Source organism: Misgurnus anguillicaudatus, chromosome 14 (assembly GCF_027580225.2).
Source record: "Misgurnus anguillicaudatus chromosome 14, ASM2758022v2, whole genome shotgun sequence".
NCBI classification, from domain to species: domain Eukaryota; kingdom Metazoa; phylum Chordata; class Actinopteri; order Cypriniformes; family Cobitidae; genus Misgurnus; species Misgurnus anguillicaudatus.
In genome coordinates this window covers 3,959,745-3,982,562 of record NC_073350.2, presented here as the reverse complement: position 1 = coordinate 3,982,562, position 22,818 = coordinate 3,959,745, and the positions used below count along the sequence as shown (strand labels likewise).

Sequence of the window (22,818 nt, the reverse complement as noted above, 5' to 3'; positions counted from 1 at the left end):
ACAGTGTTAAATAAGGGCAAATTTAGAACGAATAAAAATGCGTATTAATCGCGAGTTAACTCATGAAATCATGCAATTAATCTTGATTAATTTGTTTAATCTATTGACAGCCCTAGAAAAAACAGATCTTCTGCTTTAAAAAAGTGTAAAACAGGCATGAAAACGGGTCAGGGGTGAAAAAGGTGAGAAGGGTGCTCGAGGGGCGATGTGGCCTTTGATGGGGCCGCGAGGTGGGAGGACCCCCCAGAATAAATACTATGGCCTCATTAGGGAACATGCTGTAACTTAACTTATTTATTCTTCAGGCATGTGATTGGCCAAGGACAAAAAAGAAGGAAGAAACTCAACATCCCTCCATGTGCGCAGAAACAAAATGCACACTATAACATACGCAAAAAAATACATTATGACCATTAATTCAATTATTTAATTCTTTCAAATTTAAAATGTAAACATTTGACTAGTAACAGAAACCATGTTTAATTAAATGGGTTGATAAATGTGGAAAGATGTAACAAGTAGCATTCCCATACTATTTTACATCTGCAATAATTTTATTTTGCCCTAATCAGACCATCAGTCACAAGGCCATACAATTTTAAGTTGGCCTTGCAATAGGGTGGACCTGAAGGCCTACATCTAATTTAAAATGAATTAATTTTACAATATAGTACTGGTTAAATGAATTAAATTATGGTTTTTGAGTCATGGGTTGAATAATTTTCAGGTAAGCAAAAAAGTGATGGCGGAAAATAAAATAAGAACAAATCAAAAAGTGACAAGGATATAAAATAGAAAAGAACAAAGTTACAAATAAAGTAAGATCTAACAGTATTGATTAGGTAGAAAAAACAGTATCAAATTAACATAACACTGTTTTTATTCTATAAATTAAATATAATTGATCTTTTTAAAGCTATAAAAGTGATTTTCCTTTTGTAGTTTGATTAACATAATGACTCAAACATATGCATTTCTTATAAGACGAACTGTCCCTTTAACAACAGAGAAGCGATCTATACACTGACACATGATCAACTTCTCACGTATAATAAACGACTGTTTTTATGAGAATACTTACAGAGACTGTGCTATTACAATATAGTTTGTGCGTATATCTCCTGTCAATCCCAAAAAAATATGCGTTTGCTTTGCGTGATTTTTGAAACGCGCGTTGGGCGTGGGCTTTTGAGTTTGTGCGCGTATGTGCACTGAAAACAGTTCACTTTAGCATCTTTAGTACTATTCGGACGGGATTAGTTTTACATAGGGAGGTGGGGTAAAGCAAGTTTTTATCAGAGCTTCTCTTTAGTCCAGTCCGAATGCTCTATGTCAGTAATCATTACGGACAATGTCAGTAAAGATTACGGCGTCTTTTACCTTCTGTAAAAAGGTCCGGAGAAATTACCTCAGGTAATACTAATCCAGTGCGAATAGACCAGCTGTAAATATCCACGTAAATCGCGTCATTTCCTTTCAATTTGCGGGTTTCTTTTAAATATAGAAGAGCTTAAAGAAGCATTTACTTGCGTTCTAGACGGGAAACAAGTCAGTGGCAGGTCAGTTTCTGAATAAAACACGACACAAACTTTAAAAAAAAAAGTCAAATTCACTTCTCAGATTCGCGGAACTGTTTACGAAACTGACGTTCTCCCCAAACTGAAATTAAACACAGTGTTTCGCGTTTTCCTTGTCTGTTTCATGTTGTTTGCACATCTGATATCAAGAGGCAAGGTAACGTGCACGTGAAGACGAGAGGTGACGCGCTGCGCAAACGAGTTACCCCTCCCACTTCTGAATGTTTTACTGAGATTTCTAATCCCGTCCGAATTGACCATTAATATTACCGACGTCCTGTGGTAAAATTACATTACGCCATCTACACCTGTAAAACTAATCCCGTCCGAATAGGGCTTTTGTCGCTCAAATAGTCTAAAATCGCTTAAATGTTACTGTAAACTTCCTTATTAACTGTATTAGTAACAGTATGTTCTTATTACAGCATGTCATGCAATATTTTGCAGTTTCACCATATTTACATTTAAGTACTTACTAGGGGTGGAACGGTACATGCATTAGTATCGAACCAAATCAGTACAGAGGTCACGGTTCGGTGCATGAATTTAAACGGAGAATACACGGTATAAAAATAAAAAAAACTTGCGTGCAAAATAATTAATGTAATGCGGAACTACTGTTAGATACACGGGTTCTTTATGGACAGCTAATCTGTTGCCCCGCTTTAGCTCTGAAGCTCTGATTGGCGCCGATGCATCCGAGCTCCGCCTATGTATGCGCTCTATCAGAGCCCGTCTACATTCTGGCACTCTGCAGTTTTTTGTCACGTCGACGCCGGTCCAGGTCCAGTCAGTTAGTGAGCAGAGATAGCGAGGATGGCAAGTGGTGGTCCACAAGAGTTAGACGCTCCGCCAGCCATCGCAAGTTTGGCAAAACTTCAGTTTTCCAGTCAGTTACAATAGTACAGGCGAGAGAGTGGTGGAAAAGACGAGGACTTTGCATCGGCGTTGTTCAGCAATTGTTAGGTATGTAAGTGGAAATACATCTAATCAGGGCTCTCAAGTCTCACGCATTCACCTTGACAAACACGCATTTCAGTCAGTTCAAACGCCACACTTTGTATTTCTCACGCTGAGAAGTAGGAGATAAATTGTCCTGCTAAATACAACAGGCATACGCAGGGCAGTTCTGTCGAGTTCAGCTGCTTTCAGTTTTTTAAGCGTGCTCAACTTTACGCAGCGCCATCACCGTCAGAGTACCGCGAGAAATCTTGCGGAGGAGGCTGATTTTAAATCGCTCTCGCGTTACTCTGACGTCATCCACTTGTTGTTTCTTGCAGCGCCTCGTGAAGTCGTACACACCTATTAATTCATCCTAAGAGACTTTTTTTGTTCTTTAGTACATTGATATGAAATAAGGCCAAAATGTAATTTTAAAATGTATTTAGGTAACACTTGTTATACAATTGAACCCATATTTGTATGAAAGATGAGTACAAGATTACCTAAAATGGTATACATTTTTGAAATACGAGATAGTATGTCAAATGCATTTCTGTTCATATTCATGACATCTCAAAATAACACTGATAAGGACACCTATGTTTTTAAGATTAGCTTAAGTACTAAAAAAAATGCCTTCATTTTTGTTTTGCTTTTCCCTCCATTGTACGGAAAGTGAATCGAACCGTGGCGCCTGAACCGAGGTACGAACCGAACCGGGACTTCTGTGTACCGTTCCACCCCTAGTACTTACAGCCATAGACCAATGTGACTTACAAGCGAGGAGTACGTCCATAATTTGTTCCAATCCGTTCCAACAAAAAATCTTTTAGGTGTAGATATGTTGTTTTAACTGGTTGATGCGTTACAATTCCACAATGATAGTTTTACAGCGTTTTGTGTTGACTTTACGTCCCGAAGGCAGTCGCTCTACGCATCTTCAACAAGCTTGTATGACGAAGAACACAGAAATGCGGATGACATCACAGTAGCGCGAGAGCCATTCGAAAGCAGACTTCCTTATGGCTTCTCGATTCACTCTCGTGATACTTTGATGTCACCTGTCTGCCTTTGGGGTTTTGTAGCGCAGCATGAACTCAAACAAATCGAATGTAGTGGGATACATGTTGGATGACAGCGAAGGGCGCGTCTACAAACAACGCGCACATACCCCCCCTCCCCCCAAAAAATGTTTTCTCATCGAATCTACATGATTCACGTGGGTCACCTTTTTGGCTTCAAAACGGCGAATTTCGCAGAAAGGTGAGGGATTTTCATGCCTGGTAAAAGGTGGCGCTCTTACCCAACTTATAAACACTGAAAAATCTACTGATCCAAAAACAGTAAAAACTCTGTAAGGTAGTCTTTGCACGCAGGTGCACTTCCGGAAAAAATCGTCTGAAAAAATACTTAAAAACGTCCGGTTGCCAATTGCGCAAAAACCGTCCGGTTCCGATCTCTGGCCGGTCAACCGGTGCATCCCTAGTTTGAATAGCATTATTTCTTTTCAAATTATTATTGCAAATCCAACATTCGATAAGATGTGCACATCGCAGGGTGAGACCTCCAGAAGCTGCTTGATAAAATGTCATAAGTAAGATTTTCAAATAATAGACAAAAAGTAACTACACCAAATAAAGTTTTGTTTTATTTTGCAGGCTTTAAACATAATTACCATAGTTACATTTGTGTTATGCCAGAGTTTACAATTATTCTGTAATATTGCAAAAATATAAATAAAGAATGAGTAAGTGATCCTAAATATTTGACCATTAGTAAAAGTTTTAAATAGGGATATTTATCAAATCACATCAATTACCACCTTTATTTATCCCTCTGGAGCCATGTGGATTACTTTTCTGAAGGATGGACGTACTTTTTAGGGCTTTAAAGTCGTGGACCCCATTTTCAAGCATTGTAAAGCTTGGAAGAGCTAGGATATTTTTTAAAATAACTGAAACTTTAGTTTTCATTTTTGACTGAACTATCCCTTTAAGATCAAAAGAGGTTTATTTGGGAATTCAAAAAAATTGTGTGTGTCCTCAAAATGTGTTGTCTTGTAAAAAAACATCAAATTAAGTATATACATAAAAAATCTATAAAATAAATGCTAAGAATGGAAAATGACAGGCAGTTACTGCAGAATATCAACACAATAAATGTCTATTTCCAAATATATCACTTTAAACTTATTTTGAAAAAAACACTACCATCTGGCTTTGATACAAGACAAGAAACAAACATGTTCGCCAGCTGAATGGGCAGGTAACATCAGTTTTAGTAAAGTGAGGAATGAAAAAAGTATGAGGGTTCTTACCAGTAACATTTGCTGTTGTTGTCCAGAAGTTTCTCCACCATGTGTTCAACTCTCACAAACCAGCTGGGCACCGCCTTATAGATCAGAGGTGTGTCCGACCTGCGGCGGGTCAAAATATACAGACATTATTATACAGATTGTTAAAGTACATAAAAAACTGATAAAAAGAAAATATCATTAGTTATTTCATCAAAAGAACAACTTTTTGTTATTTGGAAAAACAGGGATTTTAGGAAGTACATATTAATGTATAGATTATAAACGTGTTCGACCACTTCGGCTGACTTTTAGCTGTGAAGGCAAAAAAAGATGCCTAAGTCTCTTAGCATTGACATTCTGAATCTTTACGGGCCGGCCTTCAATAACGGCAGACACACCCCTTTAATATCCATAATCATCCCTCCCAATTCACAACAATGATCCAGGACGCTGTGAGAGGGGCAGAGCTCATAAGAGTCAATGAGCGAGTGATTTAGTGATGGTGTAAGCGCTTTACGAGTTTGCCTTCTTCATAGAGGTTAATAAGACTAAAGGTTTTTCGGCGTACTGTTGCTGTGACCTCTTCCTGCAGACTCATGGACATCTGAGGTGCTGAAACAGCAGGGCAGGTATTGAACAACATATGATAATTTCCCTGCCCCATCACACCCCCTTCTACAGGCCATGCTATCGATTTAACAATGTCCCATCCAGAAGAGCTACACTACCTGAATACTACCAGAGTCATCCTGGAATTGATTATGGATAGAACCAAAAAGTCTGCAAGACCACTAAATATTTCATTTAAACAAGTCCTGTTATACCTCTTTACAAAGTCTTTTAGGATGTACTAGAATAGGTTTAAGCTTCTTTGTCCCATTGCATTGTCACTATATTCATAGTTATAGCAGAGCTCAATCAATGTTATTACATCAAATACCTTGAAATTTAAGCCCATGTGTCATTTAATCTAACATTAGGGGGGACAATAAACTGAAAATTTCTCAAGAGCAATTTTTCAGGGAGACAAATAATACAGCCAGAATTGTACATAAGGATAGCCTAAGTGTACACAGAGGAAAGCCTAATAAAGCCACGCTTTTATGACCTCTAGAATAGACTATTGTAACTCCTTACTCGGAGGATGCCTTGCAAATCAGGAAAACAACCTTCAGCTAGTTCAAAACGCCGCTGCAAGAGTACTTAAAAGTATGACACATAAGCCCAATTCTGGCATCTTTACACTGGCTACCAGTTAAATATCGCATACAATTTAAAATATCACTAATCACCTACAAAGCTTTAAATGGCCTAGCACCCTCATATCTTAGAGAATTACTATCAGAATACAATCCATCACATGCACTGCGGTCGCAAAATTCTGGCCAATTAATTATCCCTAGAGTATCAAAAGTGTCTAAAGGTGGTAGATCCTTCTTATACTTATTAGCAACTAAGCTCTGGAATGATTTACCAAATAATGTTCAGGTATCAGACACAGTCGATCAATTTAAATCTAAACTTAAGACATTCTTCTTTAAGAAAGCATTCACATAAAATGTCCAGTAAATGTACCTATCCTGCAATAGCTAGTTTGTCCAGAACAAAGCATTCACATAACTCATCTGGGTAACATACTTATGGCGCAATAGATAGCCTGTCTGGAACCGAGCAGATTTTCAACCACAATACTATGACACTTGCATAGAGACAGAGCGCAGTTATGCAAATTTGAAAACCACGCCCACCGGGGGGGAACGCAATCCAACCATCTCCATTGACTTTGTATTGCGAGAAGCCGCCTCCTTGTCATTTCTGGCTTATAACAAAAAACAGAATAATGCCTAAAAGCTGCTGTGTGACAATATATACAGCCAAAGAACCCAGAAATAAGTTTTTATAAGCTGTCGAGCCGTAAAACCCAGTCTTTAAGGAGAATAAAGTGGATCGCCGACTACGTTTCCCCCTAGTGGACGCAGTTCTACTAATAGAAGTACTATGAAAAGTTGCCTGTATCCATTTTTGTGTCTTTAAACACTCGTTTTTTGGGGTCGACAGCTTATAAAAACTTATTTACAGATTAAACTTAAAAACAGAATAATACCTAAAAGCTGCTGTGTGACAAGGTGTACATCTACCAATCCAAAAAAAAAAAAAAAACGTTTTTATAAGCTTTCGACTTCAAAAAACGAGCGTTTAATGAGCGTTTAAACCATCGCGCGCATGCCATCTCATATGCTCGTAATTTAAGCCCAAAAAGTTCTCAAACTTTTTCAGCGTGGGGCCCCCTTTGTGTACGGTGCACTCCTTCACGGCCCCCCAAAGAAAATTTATGACAAAAAACAGTTTTAAACTTCATATTTTAATTAAACAAAACATTAAATTATACAAAGTAGTGCGGTTGGTTGGTAGCCTTATTTTTTTAGGTTTAATTTCCCAGAATTCGTGATAAATTAATGTATTTTATAAAATGTCATAAAACTGGGGCCCCCTTGGCATCATCTCACGGCCCCCAGTTTGAGAACCACTGTCTTACAGCAACGCAAAATCATCCCCACACATTCTTGCGCTGCATCCTCTCTCACCTGCTACTTTTTGCTTGCACGAATACTATTCTTTTTGGCAGTCGAGGGGCGGGACTTATTTCTTTACATGTAATCTCAAATGTCATTGGTTACTACACTATTCTTAAAACCGGTTGTGATTGGACAGTCATGGTAATCAGCGGCAGCCATTTTGGGGTGGAAATGTCAACTGGACAACAGCACAGATACACAGAATGACAACGAAAGAGAAGTTAAAGTGGAATAAAAGAACGCAATGTTTGGCAATCCACTGCAAAAACTATTAGTATGATAGTACAAATCTACCCAAAATATTTTAAAAAGAGAGTCTGAATTTGCATTAAATGTTGTGACTGCTGAATTAGGGCTATATGCTATATTGAACTTTATAAATATATTTACTATTACTTACTAGTAATAGTATAACTCCACTATATCTGAAATATAAATTGCATGTTTTAATCCCCTGGGACACACCACAAACACAATGATTTTATAGAACATCATGCTTTATGTGTCATAATTTAATAATTAAATAATTCTGGAAGCCGTGGCTGTTTTTAAATAAGGGTTTTATGTTTACAGTCTTGCTAACTACTCTTTCCCCAACAATTGACGAGTTATCTATAAAGAGAAAACATTTTCCTGCAAATGACAAGTTATTACAGCAATCCATATTTTCCGCAATTATTCACTAGGTGGCGCGCTCACCCAACTTATTAGTTTAGTAGTAGTTTATTTTTTTAATAAGAATTTTACCAGCTATATACGAGCAGCTATACAGATAACATATTAATAAAAATATTTTTTCAAATATAAGCCATTACTAATAACATTACATAAATCACCTTATTCCATCACTGACAACATAAAACAAAATAGTGCTGCTTTTGATGTAGGTGCGTCATAAAGTTTGCTGATGATTTGGTGTGAGAAATTATCTGTTGCTATTTTCTTGTCTGATTAGTCTGTGAGATTCATTAATGTTCGATTTCTCTCTAAATGACAGCTAAGAGTAAAGTGATATGAGTTCTTCTTGCGTTATAATAACATTAGACCGTTTCCCAGGAGGTACACATATTACATACAAAAATAAGTTATCAATGAAATAAATGAATTCACTAAATATATTTAATAAGCTCATTGTAATTAGTATCATATAAATCATTATTATGGTTTCTATGGCTAGGACTTGCAGTTTCTAAAAGGAATGAAGTTGCTATTACACTAAAAAACTGTTAAAAATAGCAAACGATGAAAGGCGAGATTTGTACTATCACACTAATAGTTAGTGGATTGCTGAAAATTGCGTGTTTTAATTCCACTTTGACTTCTCTTTCGTTGTCATTCTGTGTATCTGTGCTGTTGTCCAGTTGACATTTTTACCCCAAAATGGCGGCCGCTGATTACCACAACTGTCCAATCACAACCGGTTTTAAGAATAGTGTAGTAACCAATGACATTTGAGATTACATGTAAAATAATAAGTCCCGCCCCTCGACTGCCAAAAAGAATTGTATTCGCGCAAGCGAAAAGTAGCAGGTGAGAGAGCATGCAGCGCGAGAGTGTGGGGATGATTTTGCGCGTGCTGTAAGACACATCTCCGCGCGTCATGGCTTACATTACGGGCATATGAGATGGCATGTGCGCGCGAGGGTTTAAAAGTAGCTCACAATCTTTTGTTTCCTCGTGTCCAGATCTGTTATGCTCTCGCAATAACACTTTTGCACGTGCGCGGGTATCAGTAATGCGCTCGATTCTTTTTGGCACAGAAATGCTGCCATAGACCTCGCTTGGAAGAGTGTCAGTGAGGACTTTGGGCAACCTGGTAAGTTGTAAATACACATTTCACTTTTGAGTCGCGTGACGTTTATCAACCCGCACCGTTTATTTTCCCCGTATAGTAAGGTTACCAAATACAAACCGGTAACTCTCTTGATAAATGCACGATCAACATAAGGCATCTTGAAAACAGACAACCACATAGCACTTGCCCCTCCTACAAGAAGCAGATTTCGCCTCTGACGCGCGTCAAATGCTTGCTTTAAAAGTGTTCAAGTGGCAAACTAGGCGCGGTAGACGCGATTTTGACGCCTGAAACGCGGTTGGTGTAAACTCAGCATAAAATTATTTTGCAAAATTAAAAGATTATTTCAAAATTATTTCATACAGTTTTTAACTTTTTTACAATGTTGAAGATAATTTCGAGATATACTGATAGTCCTGCCCCAACTCTTGCAGTTGCTTGGTGAAGCGTTGCTATGATGGGCTTGTAAAGATAGCACCAAAACACCACAGTGTTTAGACTTTCATAAATGCCATTGATATCCATAATTAACTCTAAATAAACACATTTTTAATTCACCTGACAGTCAAACTTTTTCAGACAATCTCTGTGATATCTGATCTGTACTCACCTCCAGCAGAAAGGGTAGTTGTGTTTGAAAGAGCTGGCGTTCACCAGACGGCCGTTCTCCTTCAACCACTTGATGATGTTTTTGTCTGCGTCCTAAAAGCATTGAGGTCACAAAGAATAAAGTCTTACGACATGTTTCGAATACAGCATGACAGCAATTAAAGATTACATTTCTACAGGCCGCGAGCTGGCGCTGAGCCCCACCGCAGATAAAGCCATAAAATGACCTCATAAATATCTTGCTGTTTTTGTACCTTTCTGTACCCGATGTTGCTCTTTTGCAGTTTGCTGCACCTTCATAGAGTGCCTTTAATCAAAAGTCATGTTCATTTCCTTTAATGTAAGCGTGTCCAGGGTGTCCTTCAACCAGACTGGGGATGAATTGGCATCCTGTCTAATGCTAAATTGATTTTAGGAACCTTTTCATAACCTTACTGAAGGGCATCTGTCGTCTGCAGGGGAATACTGTAACCAGAGACCAGATCAGCATATTCATGACTCATTTATCATAATCCTAGATAGTTTTCATCCAAATGTCAAGCAGAAATGATGGGCAATTTCATTCTCAATTCAGAGAAATTACAGAGCAGCTGTTGCTAAGTTTGGTTATACAGACAATAACAAAAACTGCAGCCTAATTTAAAAGCTTTTATGGACATAAGCAGCAATGGGAGATCATTAATTGCAAGAGTTTAAATAATATTTTATTTAAAATGAAGTATTTTTAAGTAAATGTTTTCAAGTATTCACTAAGTAAAGATTGTTGCAATTGGGGGTATAACAATACATGGATATGATACCATCCAGGATGCATCGATACCACATGGGTACCTTTATTTAACGTCCATCTACAAATTTCAGCCAAAGCGCACATTTTTTGTTTACTCAAAATACTATCTGACCGTGCATCAGATTGTGATGCAACAACAAAGTGATGATAGCAGCAAAAAGACAGACACAGAAAACTTTATCTCCTGCCGGACAGTGTCTAAATATCAATATTTCGATAGATATTCACCTGCACCATATCAAAATCATATCACACACACTGTGCCGTGACAAGATGTCTAATTTAAACCCCTAGTTGCAAAGCATTCTGGGACTGTCCTATCCATAAAGGATGCCCACAAATGCTGCTTTGATATTGTCCAAAATGAGGCTGGCGTAATGCTGGTAACTATGCATCTATCATGCTTTGACATGCTGTCCGAATAGCACCCTACTGTAGGATGTGAATTACACTACGGCTTTGCCAGTCAAGCAGTCTGCTGTTGCTATGGCTACCACCTCTAGCAAACGCCACTTCTGTTCATCAGCAAAGTGAAAATACGAATTCTGACTAATGTGAAATGTCAAGTTTGTAGTTATGAAAATGTTACAGTGCTCCTCGTGTAATACCTTTAAAAAGTACCTTCAAGACTCCCAAAACTCAGTTTTTACTTTATTTGGGGGATCTAAGTAATGCTGGCAACACGTTGGCGCATCACACGGCTAGTGCAAGACGAGAAGTTGTGGTAAAAAGTTCATATTTATTATTTTTGTGGGCAAAAATGACAATCGTTTTGCTATATAAGACCCTTCAGTTGTGATCGTTTAGAGCCCCTTGAAGCTGCATTAAAACTGTAAACTGTTGAGGTCCACTAAAGTCCACTATATGGAGAAAAATCCTGCAATGTTTCCTCAAAAAACGTAATTTCTTTTCGACTAAAGAAAGAAAGACATAAATATCTTGGAGGACATGGAGTAAACAAGGTTCTCACACCTTAGTTAACTTCAAATTCAAGGACCTTTCAAGGACTTTCCAGGTCCAATAGCCTCAAATTCAAGGACTAAATGTAGGGGACACATTTCAAGTGAGAGCAAGGTTACATTGTGTTACCTTTTAATATACACTGTTACGGTTCCCTTTCGAGGGAACTCGCGCTGTGTCACTGTAGTGACACTTTGGGCACGCCTCCAGGGGTAAGTGCACCTGAATGTGTATATCAAATTCAACCAATGGTGAGGTTTAATGACAAAGACAGGGTGACGCGGGAGCAAGGGAGTACATCGCTATCTGAAATATTGCTAAAGACGGCGTTACAGGGACACAGGAAGTATGACAAGGGAGACGCAGCGTCTCGTTTTCTTCTTAGGGAACAATAATTACATACGTAACCAGAGACGTTTTCATGTGTCAAATACAATTATGCAAAAAAAGCATTTTTGTATGTACCAACATTCGCATACAGAAGATATAAGCATTTAAAGCGAACAGTTTAGCATGTGTGCTTAAAAAGAATTTGTATGATATTATCCTACATACACACAGGGAATTGTATTTTTCCCCCAGATTCACAAACTTTCAAGGATTTCAAGGACCCGTGGGAACCCTGAGAAAATTTTCAGGATTTTTTATGATAGTGGAGTAATCCTTAAATCACCCTGTATTTCACATCCCGATTCTACACAGAATAAAAAGTGATTTCAAATATGTACACAGTATGAGGTTAAAGCTGTCAGTGAGACTGTAACTAGTGGCTCCATTTCAAAGACACCAATAGCAGTCTGTTTCCTCTGAGATTGGTTACCGCCATGAGGAGCGTTAATGCGCGTTTTGGGAAAGGAAAACCAACTATGAGAGAAAATGCAAGACGACAGCAGAACTACGATGGAAGTTACTTTCAGCAAACAGCATCATGTTCCTCAGTCAATCCTTTACTGCTGACATCAGCGCTCAGTCACCTAATCGCACCTTAACACTCGCTTATAAATGTCACGCTTGAGAAATGAAATTCACTTTCAGTGCTGTACTTCTATATATAATCTTCAGAAACTGGTAAGCATAACAGTTTACTTAAGAGACAAACAAAAGAGCAGCTTCGTATCACTTTTCTCTTTTCTCTGAGGTTTATTCGTTTGAGAAAAATATGATCAACAGGTAATCCAAACTGATAAGGTGGCAGCTTTGCATAAGAAGTTATTACATTTGATAGATTCAGGGGTGAATTCACTAAACAGTGGTGCCAGCTTCGTATAAAAATATATGCAGATTTCGTTGAATCATTTCTTTTTTGTGATTTACTGTTTTCTATATCAAGTCATCCTACATAATATAAAGAAGATTCAGTGAAAATATAATCTTGATATCTTTAATACTTACGGAGTAAGGTCATGTCAAAGATTGAAATCAATGTGAAATTAAACTTTGATGCTCTTAATCTAATCATTAGATTATAAGATTTTAACCTGGATTTCAAAGACAGGGTCACAACTTTGACACCAATTTTGTATGATTCCTTCAGTAAATCAGGTGAAACAACCATAGTGAATATTTATTTTAAGTAAACGCCATGAAACTTGACAAATTCATTAAAGTGGAATTAAAACGTATGTGAACCCCTAGGAATGAACTGGTTTTCTACAATGATTTGCCTTAAAATGTGATTTGATCCTCATCTAGGTTACAACAATAGACAAACACAATGTGTATAAGCTGACAACAAATAAATAATTCTAGTTTCTTGTGTCTGGCGAACTGGAGTCCAATTACTAAAATGAGTTAAAAAATGTTGTTTAGTGATAATTTCATTGATACAAAGACACTCAAACATTTTAAAACTGCTGTCCTTAAAAAGCATTAGCTCTTATGAACCATGCATCTCTTAAGATATCCGATAAAGAGTTGTTGCACTCCATAAAGGCATAAAACAGATACAAAACAATCTCAAAATGTTTAGATCTCCATCAGTCTACACTTAATAAATGTAGACAGTTTAATACTGTAGCTACCCTTCCTAGAAGTGGGCGCACAGCCAAAACGACTCCTAAAGCACAACCCAGAATACTCAATGAAGTAAAGAAGAACCCACGAGTAACAGCTAAAGGCTTGAAGACATCATTGGAACGGGCACACAGCTCTATTCAAGAGTCCACCATACGTAAGTACCGTGTCTATGACAGAACACCACGGAGGAAGCCGCTGCTCCCCCGAAAAACATTCCTGTGAGCCTGAAGTTTGCAAAAGAGCACCTTGGCAAACCCCAGGAAAACTGGGAAAATATTTTATGGACTGATGAAATAAAAGTGTAATCGTTCGGGAAGAATACTACGGCGCAAAAAGGGCACATCTTACCAACATCAAAACATCATCCCAACAGTGAAGTATGGTGGAGGGTACATCATGATTTGGGCATTCTTTGCTGCCTCAGGACCTGGACCACTTGCCATCATCGACAGGAAAATAAATTCCAAAGATATCCTACAGGATAATCTCAGGGTGGCTGTCTGCCAGTTGAAGCTCAGTAAAAGTTGGTTGATGTAGCAGGACAATGACCTTAAGCTTTGAAGTAAATCCACCACAAACACAGTTTAAGAAAACCTAAATGTGCCATTTGGAGTGGCCTAGTCAAAGCCCAGGTAACCTGTGAAATGACCTCAATAGAGCGGTTCACACCTTACTAAAGTGGTTTTGTAAATGGGAATGGGCAAAAACTCCTTGATTCAAAACCACTGAAAGCGCTTGCTTGAAGTAACTGCTGCCAAATGAGGTTCAACAAGCTATTAAATCCATGGGTTCACTTACATTTTCCACCAGCACTGTGAATGTTTAAAAATACAAGAAACTAGAATTATTGTCAGCTTATGCACATAGTGTTTGTATATTGTTGTGAACTAGATGAGGATCAGATCACATTTGATGGAAAATTACTGTAGAGAACCAGTTCATTCCATACTTTTTCTTGACACTTTATCTGGTCTCCCAGATGTACACACTGTACACTAAATAATTGAGCCGACTATGTAGACGGCAATGTAGTATATCGCATGGCATTAAATTGTGTTACTTGGAGAAGTGGACACCAAGCGTCCTTCACATATTGACCTTCAAAATGAGTGACCTCAGAGGTGAACACACCAGAAGCATCAACAGGACAAATAGGAACCGAATCCCTCTGGATGATTTTGTACTCCATGCAGACACGGTAATCATCCTGTAGACAGAGGAACACAACATCCGAACAACACCTCAGATCAACAGGGATTTACCAGTGAGATTTCGGATTCTAAGAAAATACATACAGCATAGACACATGTGCGTGTGTTTGTGTGTGTGTGCGTAGGGTTTTTGTGCGTTTGTGTGTGCATATGTGTGCGTGAGTGTTCTTCTCTCAATTAGAGTAAACACTATAAATGTGCCAACAACAAAAGACATGCTAGAAATAACAACCATTGTATATAAAACAAGAGTGATTCATTATTCATATTAGAAAACATGTTAACATAAATAAATAAAACTAGCATACTTTTATGCAACTATGCAAACAAAAAATGTTACACTTTACAAACTACAGAAACAAAAACAGATTTTTGAAAAATACTGGTTACATGTGCAAAATGCTTGTTTGTGCAAAAATCATCATACAAAACAGGGGTTCTCAAACTTTTTGCGGCTAGGGACCCCATACAGGGGAGAAAAAATTAAAAGACGCCCTAAAATTGTATTAGTTACTAAGCATACTAATATCGTAATGCTGCCTTCACACCAGCTGCGCTAGAGGCGTCAAGCGCGAGTTATTTCAATGTTAAGTCAATGTGAAGACGCGCGTCTGGAGGGCTGCATGGCGCGAATGAGGAGTTTAATGTGGCGCGGTTAACGCAATTCCCCAATTTCACATCCGGCTTTCACGCGCGAATGAAGCGAGTAAACTCAAAGGGACAAACTAGACGTGGTAGACGCGAATTTGACGCGTCAAACGCTGCTGGTGTGAACCCACGGTAAGGCATATTTTTACACTTCATAGTCATAACATTTTCATAGTTTTAAACTAAAACACAATCTCTTTTAAATCATGTTACTTTTGTGTTTTTAAGAGGGTTGTTGCGTTCAACTTACATATAGACTCAAAAGTTATACTATTTGTGACCCGTGCTGGCAAATTAAGTTGGAATTATTAATTATTTATATATTGACATTTTCTATTTAAAAAAAACTTCAAAACGATTTATGATTTGTTACTACACCTGTTTGAAGTTGACAGAGTCAGCAAAGTCAATTTTAAGAAAAAATGTTGAGGGTTCTAAATCAAAATCACTGCATCCATACCTTCAAATCACGAATAGATAAAACTAATAGATTTAGCGCACACACAGTCAAAAACGATACTATAGAAAAAATATATGTTAAACTTTTTCTTTCTTTTATTGTTTGATTGACATTGAGACAGACAGCTTTAAGATCTACTGTAATGCAAGGATCTAATATAATGTTACACATCAGATCCCAAAACATTCACTTAAAACATAACGGATAATATCTGCGTGAATTTTCTTGTCAAAACTGATATATTTTTAAAACTGTAATTCTGTCTAGATGTCTATATATCGAGGTCGCACAGTAAGCGTCTGTGCACTCGTCAGATGTGTCAGTCAGCGTTAGGAAGATCATTTTCATGTCTTATCGCTCTTAATAACTCTTTAAACATCAATCAGGTACTGAACTTTATCTATCTTTATAACTTTTTCAACATCAAGCAAGTCCTGCACTTTTTTTTATTCCTGCATGTACTACTTCATAACATTTAAATGAGTCACAATATGATTGTGAAAAGAATTCAAATGCATTTTTGGTGAGAGGCACCAAAAATAAAATGTGTGATTAAGTTGCTTGTTAGTGGTGTTTCTGAAATATTGCAATGGAGTTTAGCAGGCGTCTTTCGAAATTATTTTTGTTGGCATAGAAAGAAAACAAAAGTAACAAGCCAAATTTGATCTGAAAAGTAAGTTACTTTACGTAGTGGTTTCTTACATTTACATTTATGCATTTCGCAGACGCTTTTACCCAAAACGGCACATAATTCATTACACAGTATACATTTTATCAGCATGAGTGCCTCCTGTGGATCAAACCCATGACCTTTGCACTTCTAATGGAATGCTTTACAGGTACCACTGAGCAACAGGAACACCTTGATTATGGAAATTGCATTGAATATCAGCATGGCTGTGACAACTGTTCGGACTCATGCTTACACAATCACAGCAGTGTTGATTTTCAATGCAACAACACAAAGGGCTCTATCTTACACCCGGCACAATGCAGCGCAATGCGCGACGCAATGTCTTTTGCTAGTTACAACCCTGCGCAATTATCATTTTCACATTTAGCGCAACGTTGTTTAAAAAGCAAATGCATTTGCGCCCATTTTTGCGCCCATGGGTGTTCTGATCTAAAAAAAAATTTTTTTTAAATGCTACCTCACGGATTTATTGTATATGATGACTCTGTACCTGTGGATATGGTGAGATGAGAAACATTTTTAAGTAATGCTTAAAAAAAACTCATGGCGCTGTCTGAGTGCGGAAACGTGCGGAGAGCCGTTTGTAAATCTCCTGTTTGTTACAAATAAAGTATTTTTACAGTCCAAATCTTTTCTTACATACTTGTAAATTATTTTTTGATGATATTGGATAGCCATACATTTAAAGCAATTAAAAGCCTGCTTTTTACTTCCATGACTAAAAGAAAACGGGTTTTAAAGGTTTTAATAAAAAAAATAATTTCAATACAAGTAAAAAACAACACAATTATTTAACATTAATCTTAAACTAGGGATCTTCTTCCTCCGCTTAGTTTTTTTTTCAGTTTACAAAGTCCGCAATCTAAATAGGGATTAGACATAGCACCAGCGCAACTGGCTATTAAAGGGGATGAGAGATAAGACTCTCATTGGTCACACGTTATGCCCAAAACACTCCCATTACTCATTAAAAGAATAGGACCAACTCTTTTCGACCATGCGCTCGGCGCACAAACCATTTTTCACGTCGTTAAATTAGCAAAAGTGGATTCAGACACGCCCATTTAGATTGTGCGCCGTGCGCTTTAGACAATGCACTTAGATCGTTAAAATAGGGCCCAAAGTGTGTGTGTTATTGCTTCATTTTAAAAATGACTAAAATGTTGCATAAACTAATCAGAATCCAGGATTGATACTATCTGTTTAGCAGCCATAATAAAATTGTGTTGACATGACTAAACATTTCGGTTAATTGTAAAAAGGCATCACAGAATAACCCACAAACAGTTCTTGCAGGACGAGTTAGTAAGATTTTAATGTGTAACTTACAGCTCCAAAGTACGGGGCCTGATGTACGACTCCGGTACCGTCATCATCACGTACATAGTTATCCAGCACCACAGAAAACGCACCATTCTCCTTACACTGAACAACAAGAAGAACAAGTCAATATTACATTTCAGAATATAAGATGAAGAGCTTTTACCAGCAAGATCTTTGTGTCTATTACATCCTAACTGACAAGACAAAGACAAGATTTTCAAACAAATATTTGTGCTTACACTCTGTTCTGAACAGAAGTGATTTGTGAGTTTGTGTCAAGTGTACAACAGCATTACAGCATTTACCTTGATGAAGTACTCAAAGAGTGGTTTGTATTTCTTGCCCTTCAGGGTCTTGCCAGGAAATCTAGAAGACAAAAACAAACATCAACTGATTATTTTTTTTAAATAGAAATGCTTACAAGGGTCCATCCCTGATCAATTTAGACTAGAGCCTTATTCGGACAGTTTTCTGAATTGTTTCTCGTGGGACATAAGGTACAGAGGGTAGTCAGTGATTTTATTGCTGTCCGAATCCAGAATGTTTGTGTTTTTCTTCATACCACCCGCAAAAATTCCTGGCTGAATAACCTACTGCTTTTTGACGGACACCAAGGTCGTTTTGTAATTTAATTGTCATCTGAATCCAGATCTCTGGGTTTATCAAAGGGAATCAATGCAAAAGTCATTCTGCACTTCCTTTTAGACCACAAAAAAGCAGTGTATGGTCATCGCCTCGCATTTATTCTGCACCAGAGATGCGTCTTTGCAAGCATAAACATTGTCATCTTCATAACTGAAAATCTTTCATTGCTCTTCTACAGCGAGAAGAAAATCACTTAAACCTTTAAAATGTCTATTATCAGCAACAACAAGTGCTAAATACAATTTTAAAATGTAGCCAATTACACAACAGTAGGCTATTTCATATACATATAATTAAGTATGTGAATAATTGCGTAATTAACCACACGTGCAGCAAATTATAAACTCATCCAACACAAATTTATCTTCATCCAAATGTTTTATTGCAAAGGAGGCAAGCAAATATATTTGTACATCCTCATGAGAAACAATTATCGTCCGAATACTGTACAGTAGGTGCATGATTTGGGGGGAACAGACATTGTGATATTTTGTTTTTCTGCTGTGTATATTGTGATATGAGAAGAAATGCTGGATGACTTCGCAAGATGACTTCAAAAGCTCTGCAATCACATTAATTGTTACCACCACGTATTTCACAAAGTGAAATATTATTAAATCTGTGATTTCTCTCTGCCCTTTATAACTGTTCTTGCATAATTACACTGGCAAATGCATCCGAATAGTTTTCCTTTTGAAAAATTGCTCTGCATGTTCTGCCATGTAACTGCAGATACACACATTACGATGTACATGCTGAAACAATATATTGTGCAGCCCTAATAAAGACAAAACAAGCAACAGTTTTGCAACATTTAACAGTTTTATAATTGCAACATGAATCTAATAACTTGGCCAAGCAAAGTATATAAAGTAGGAGGATGTCGTGTTCTGCAGCGTGCAATGTAAACCCGACTTAAAACAAATGACAACAATCTGCAACAAACACAGTCCCTTAGTCTGGACCCAATGTGAAAGTTTGGATGGGGAATCTGTTAGAATGTGTTGAAAATTATTACATTTTATATTTTCCAAAGTGATTTACCAATGAGGATAATAATATACTCAATCACAGTTCAACGTGCAAATTAATTAAATCACATTCTGTAAATCAATATTTGCTGACAGAACTCCCCATATGTGTTGGACAAAAACATTATCTTAAATGAACATGACATTTTAAATAGAAAAAAATTACTTAAACTGTTAAGCCGAAGTATGGTCCAGTTTTTACGCGTACGTGAGGGTATGCGTACAATGCATGTGACGCAATTTTCATCATCACAAAAGGTGTTGCAAATTGTCGCAATGCATATGAGTCGAACGTCAGCGCGTATATGAGTCAAATAAACTATGCTTTGTAAGTCTGTGCGTACGACTGTGCTCGTACACTTGCGTATGCGTAAAAAACAGACTATACCCAGCGTTTTTACTGTATTTACTTATATCTCACCTACATTAACTGAATGTTTCTGAAGCATCATATAACTAATGCAATGTAACTAGGGCTCCTAATAAATAAATATGACACAAGAAGCGCAGAGGAAATAAACTCCTGCTGCTCATTTCAGAAGAGCTGAGGAACATTAATCACAGACTGAGAGATATGAATCAATAAGAGGAGTTCAGGGTTTAATCCCACAATGCCTCAGCAGCACAGTGTTATCTGGCCACCGCACAGTAAACCACTCTCACAACACAGCCAAATAAAGCCAAAACTTCATCCAGATGAATCACTTTAAGCCAAATAAATATTCCATACAGGATGGTAATTTTAATAACTATGAGAGAACATGAGTTGTTAATGAGACATTCGACATTTGATCTACAGACTTGACTGGATGTACATTATGTTACTCTTTAAAAGATTTTTCATTATGGGATTTCGCTAAACTGATTCAAACTAGTTTTGTGGAGAAATATAAATTGTTTGAGTTGGAGCTGATATAAAAGACAGCCTGTAAGTATCCAGCATACATAGAAAAGCCTTCAACGCTGTTTAAAAGGTATGTTGTGAAGTTGTTATGTATAATAGCCAGACTGTAGAGAACACTAGTAAGTCTTCACATCCCTTCTCTCAACCCTCATCACGCACTTAAATCCAAACATTTGGGTAGATCCTTCAAGTATCATAGAGGGGAGAGCAGTCCAAATCACAACACATTGTCACTAGGAGGCTGTTTACACTTGGCATTAACATGTGTTTTCATCGATCGGATCACAAGTTGACGACGTTAATGCCAGGTGTAAACGGTGTTCAAAACGTTTTGAGCTCGTCCACTTTCGACCACTTTCAACCACATCCAGAGGTGGTCGAAACCACTTTCGATCGGATCGCTTTGGAGCTGCGGAACGCGCATGTGGTTGAATGCGTTCGAACAGCCACACGCGACCGCCTTCTCTCCGCCCATTTATCTAATCTGAGGTATTAAACACAAGTTTTACGTCTATTTTTTACTTCTGGCGTGAACATTCGGTGAACAGCGCTATTTTTAGCCTTTCATTGATAAAACTAAGCGGCGGATCTCCGTAGTTTCGTTTTGAAAGCGTGTGAAAGTTGCGCGATCCTATTTCATCAATTGCGCTGAAAATTCAAAGAAAGCTCTTACATACTCATGTACAAAACACTGTGCAGTATGTTCACTTGCTAAACAAGCAGTGCACTCTCACATAATATTAGTTTGCGTCCATATAAACTCATAATTACTCTCGCTCGTATTTGAATGACAGCAGAGAGACTCGCCCACCGTCTCACAGACCACCCCCTCATAGTATTCAGCACAGAAGCGGTCGAAAGTGGACAAAAGAGACGGATTTAAATACCAGGTGTAAACGTAATGTATCTCTCTCGTCCACTTGTGATCCGATCGATGAAAACACATCTTAATACCAAGTGTAAACAGCCTCTAGAGGTCCTTCAAGGATCAGTACTCGGCCCACTCCTGTTCTGCATCGTTGGGTGCAAATACTCAAAATGACACACAAGTTCTGTGTGATGCGTCACTGCAATGACTTGTGAAAATAAATCTGCATTGTTCATGTTTAAATCACAAGTCTTACTTTTCAATCAGGTAAAACAATTAAAATTGTGACACCAACTTCTGCTTAAAATCACGCAGCGACACAGGGCAAAACTTACGTAGTTTAAAGTGCACCAATTTCATTGCTAAAAACAACATTATTTTGTGTATTTGGTATAAAACAATGCGTTTGTGTGGTTTATGGTTAAAAAACACATTATTTTCCGCATACCGTACATTTTTGTAGCTCCAGATATCCTGCTTTCCTCAAATGCTTTGATTTTGTACAGATCTGTGTCCCTGATTGGCCAGTAAGTTGTGATTGGCCAGTACGTTGTGATTAGCCAGTACGTTGTGATTGGCCTGAATACCTCTGACGTCAGCCAGAAATGTGACGCTACTTAACATGTTTGAAAGATTCACAAATGCAATGCAAGGAGTTAATTTACAGGCTGTGAGTCAAAACAGGAAGAGGAGGAATTATGATAATGTCGGTTTTGTCTACATCAAAAGGCCCAGGAAGTAAACTGTTGCCTACAATCTGTGTGTTAGTTGTAGTCCAAGAAAAGAGATTTACGTTGGAAACGATAACTTGCGTCATCATTTACCTTGGGGTTTTGCATATCGTTAACATGTACTAATACACACTTACACACAAAAGGAAATGTAAAATCGCGGATCAGAGCATAGTTGCTCTTTTAAACTAAATTACATTACATTTGTCCCAAATCTACGTTAATGTACAAACAGACCTCACACTAGGCTGCAAGATGAATGGGAAAACACTGTATTAATACAGCAAAAAAAGCCTTTACAGGATTCAACCACATACCAAATATAAGAAAGCAATAACAGATTTACCTCCATATTAAGCAGTTTATTTATAAATTAAGATTCAAAAGTCATCTTTTGTTGAATCAAAGTGGAAAGAAAGACTAAAACTGTGCAATCTTGTATCAGGAGTAGACTTGGAGCTGATGCATGCAGAATGTGCACATCCAGTGTGTGATGTCGGATGTCCTAGATGTGACTCGCAACTACAGTGTGCGACCGCCTTTAGATAACCGTCACCCCCCACAGCTGATTGCACTTAGTACAAAACCAAACATTTTCTGTGCATTACTAGTAAATAGTTTATTTGTACTGCCGTGGCCTTGAGGTACTGGTTATATCGATCCTCATTAAACATTAAGTACGGTCACAAAGACCAACACCTTACTGCCTCATTTAACTTCCTTTCCAAACCACCATACTGAA

General features: G+C 37.7%; 1 protein-coding gene across 1 annotated transcript in view; it reads right to left on the bottom strand.

The window, feature by feature from the left end:
* Positions 1-22,818, bottom strand: part of iars1 (isoleucyl-tRNA synthetase 1) — an 88,818-nt gene that overhangs the window by 52,958 nt on the left and 13,042 nt on the right. Inside the window, exons 9-13 of the mRNA XM_073875746.1 lie at positions 18,203-18,263; positions 17,904-17,999; positions 14,648-14,768; positions 9,797-9,890; positions 4,837-4,935 (exon numbers count right to left, since the gene is read on the bottom strand). Coding sequence (XP_073731847.1) covers positions 4,837-4,935; positions 9,797-9,890; positions 14,648-14,768; positions 17,904-17,999; positions 18,203-18,263 — 471 coding nt within the window. The remainder of the gene's footprint in view (positions 1-4,836; positions 4,936-9,796; positions 9,891-14,647; positions 14,769-17,903; positions 18,000-18,202; positions 18,264-22,818) is intronic.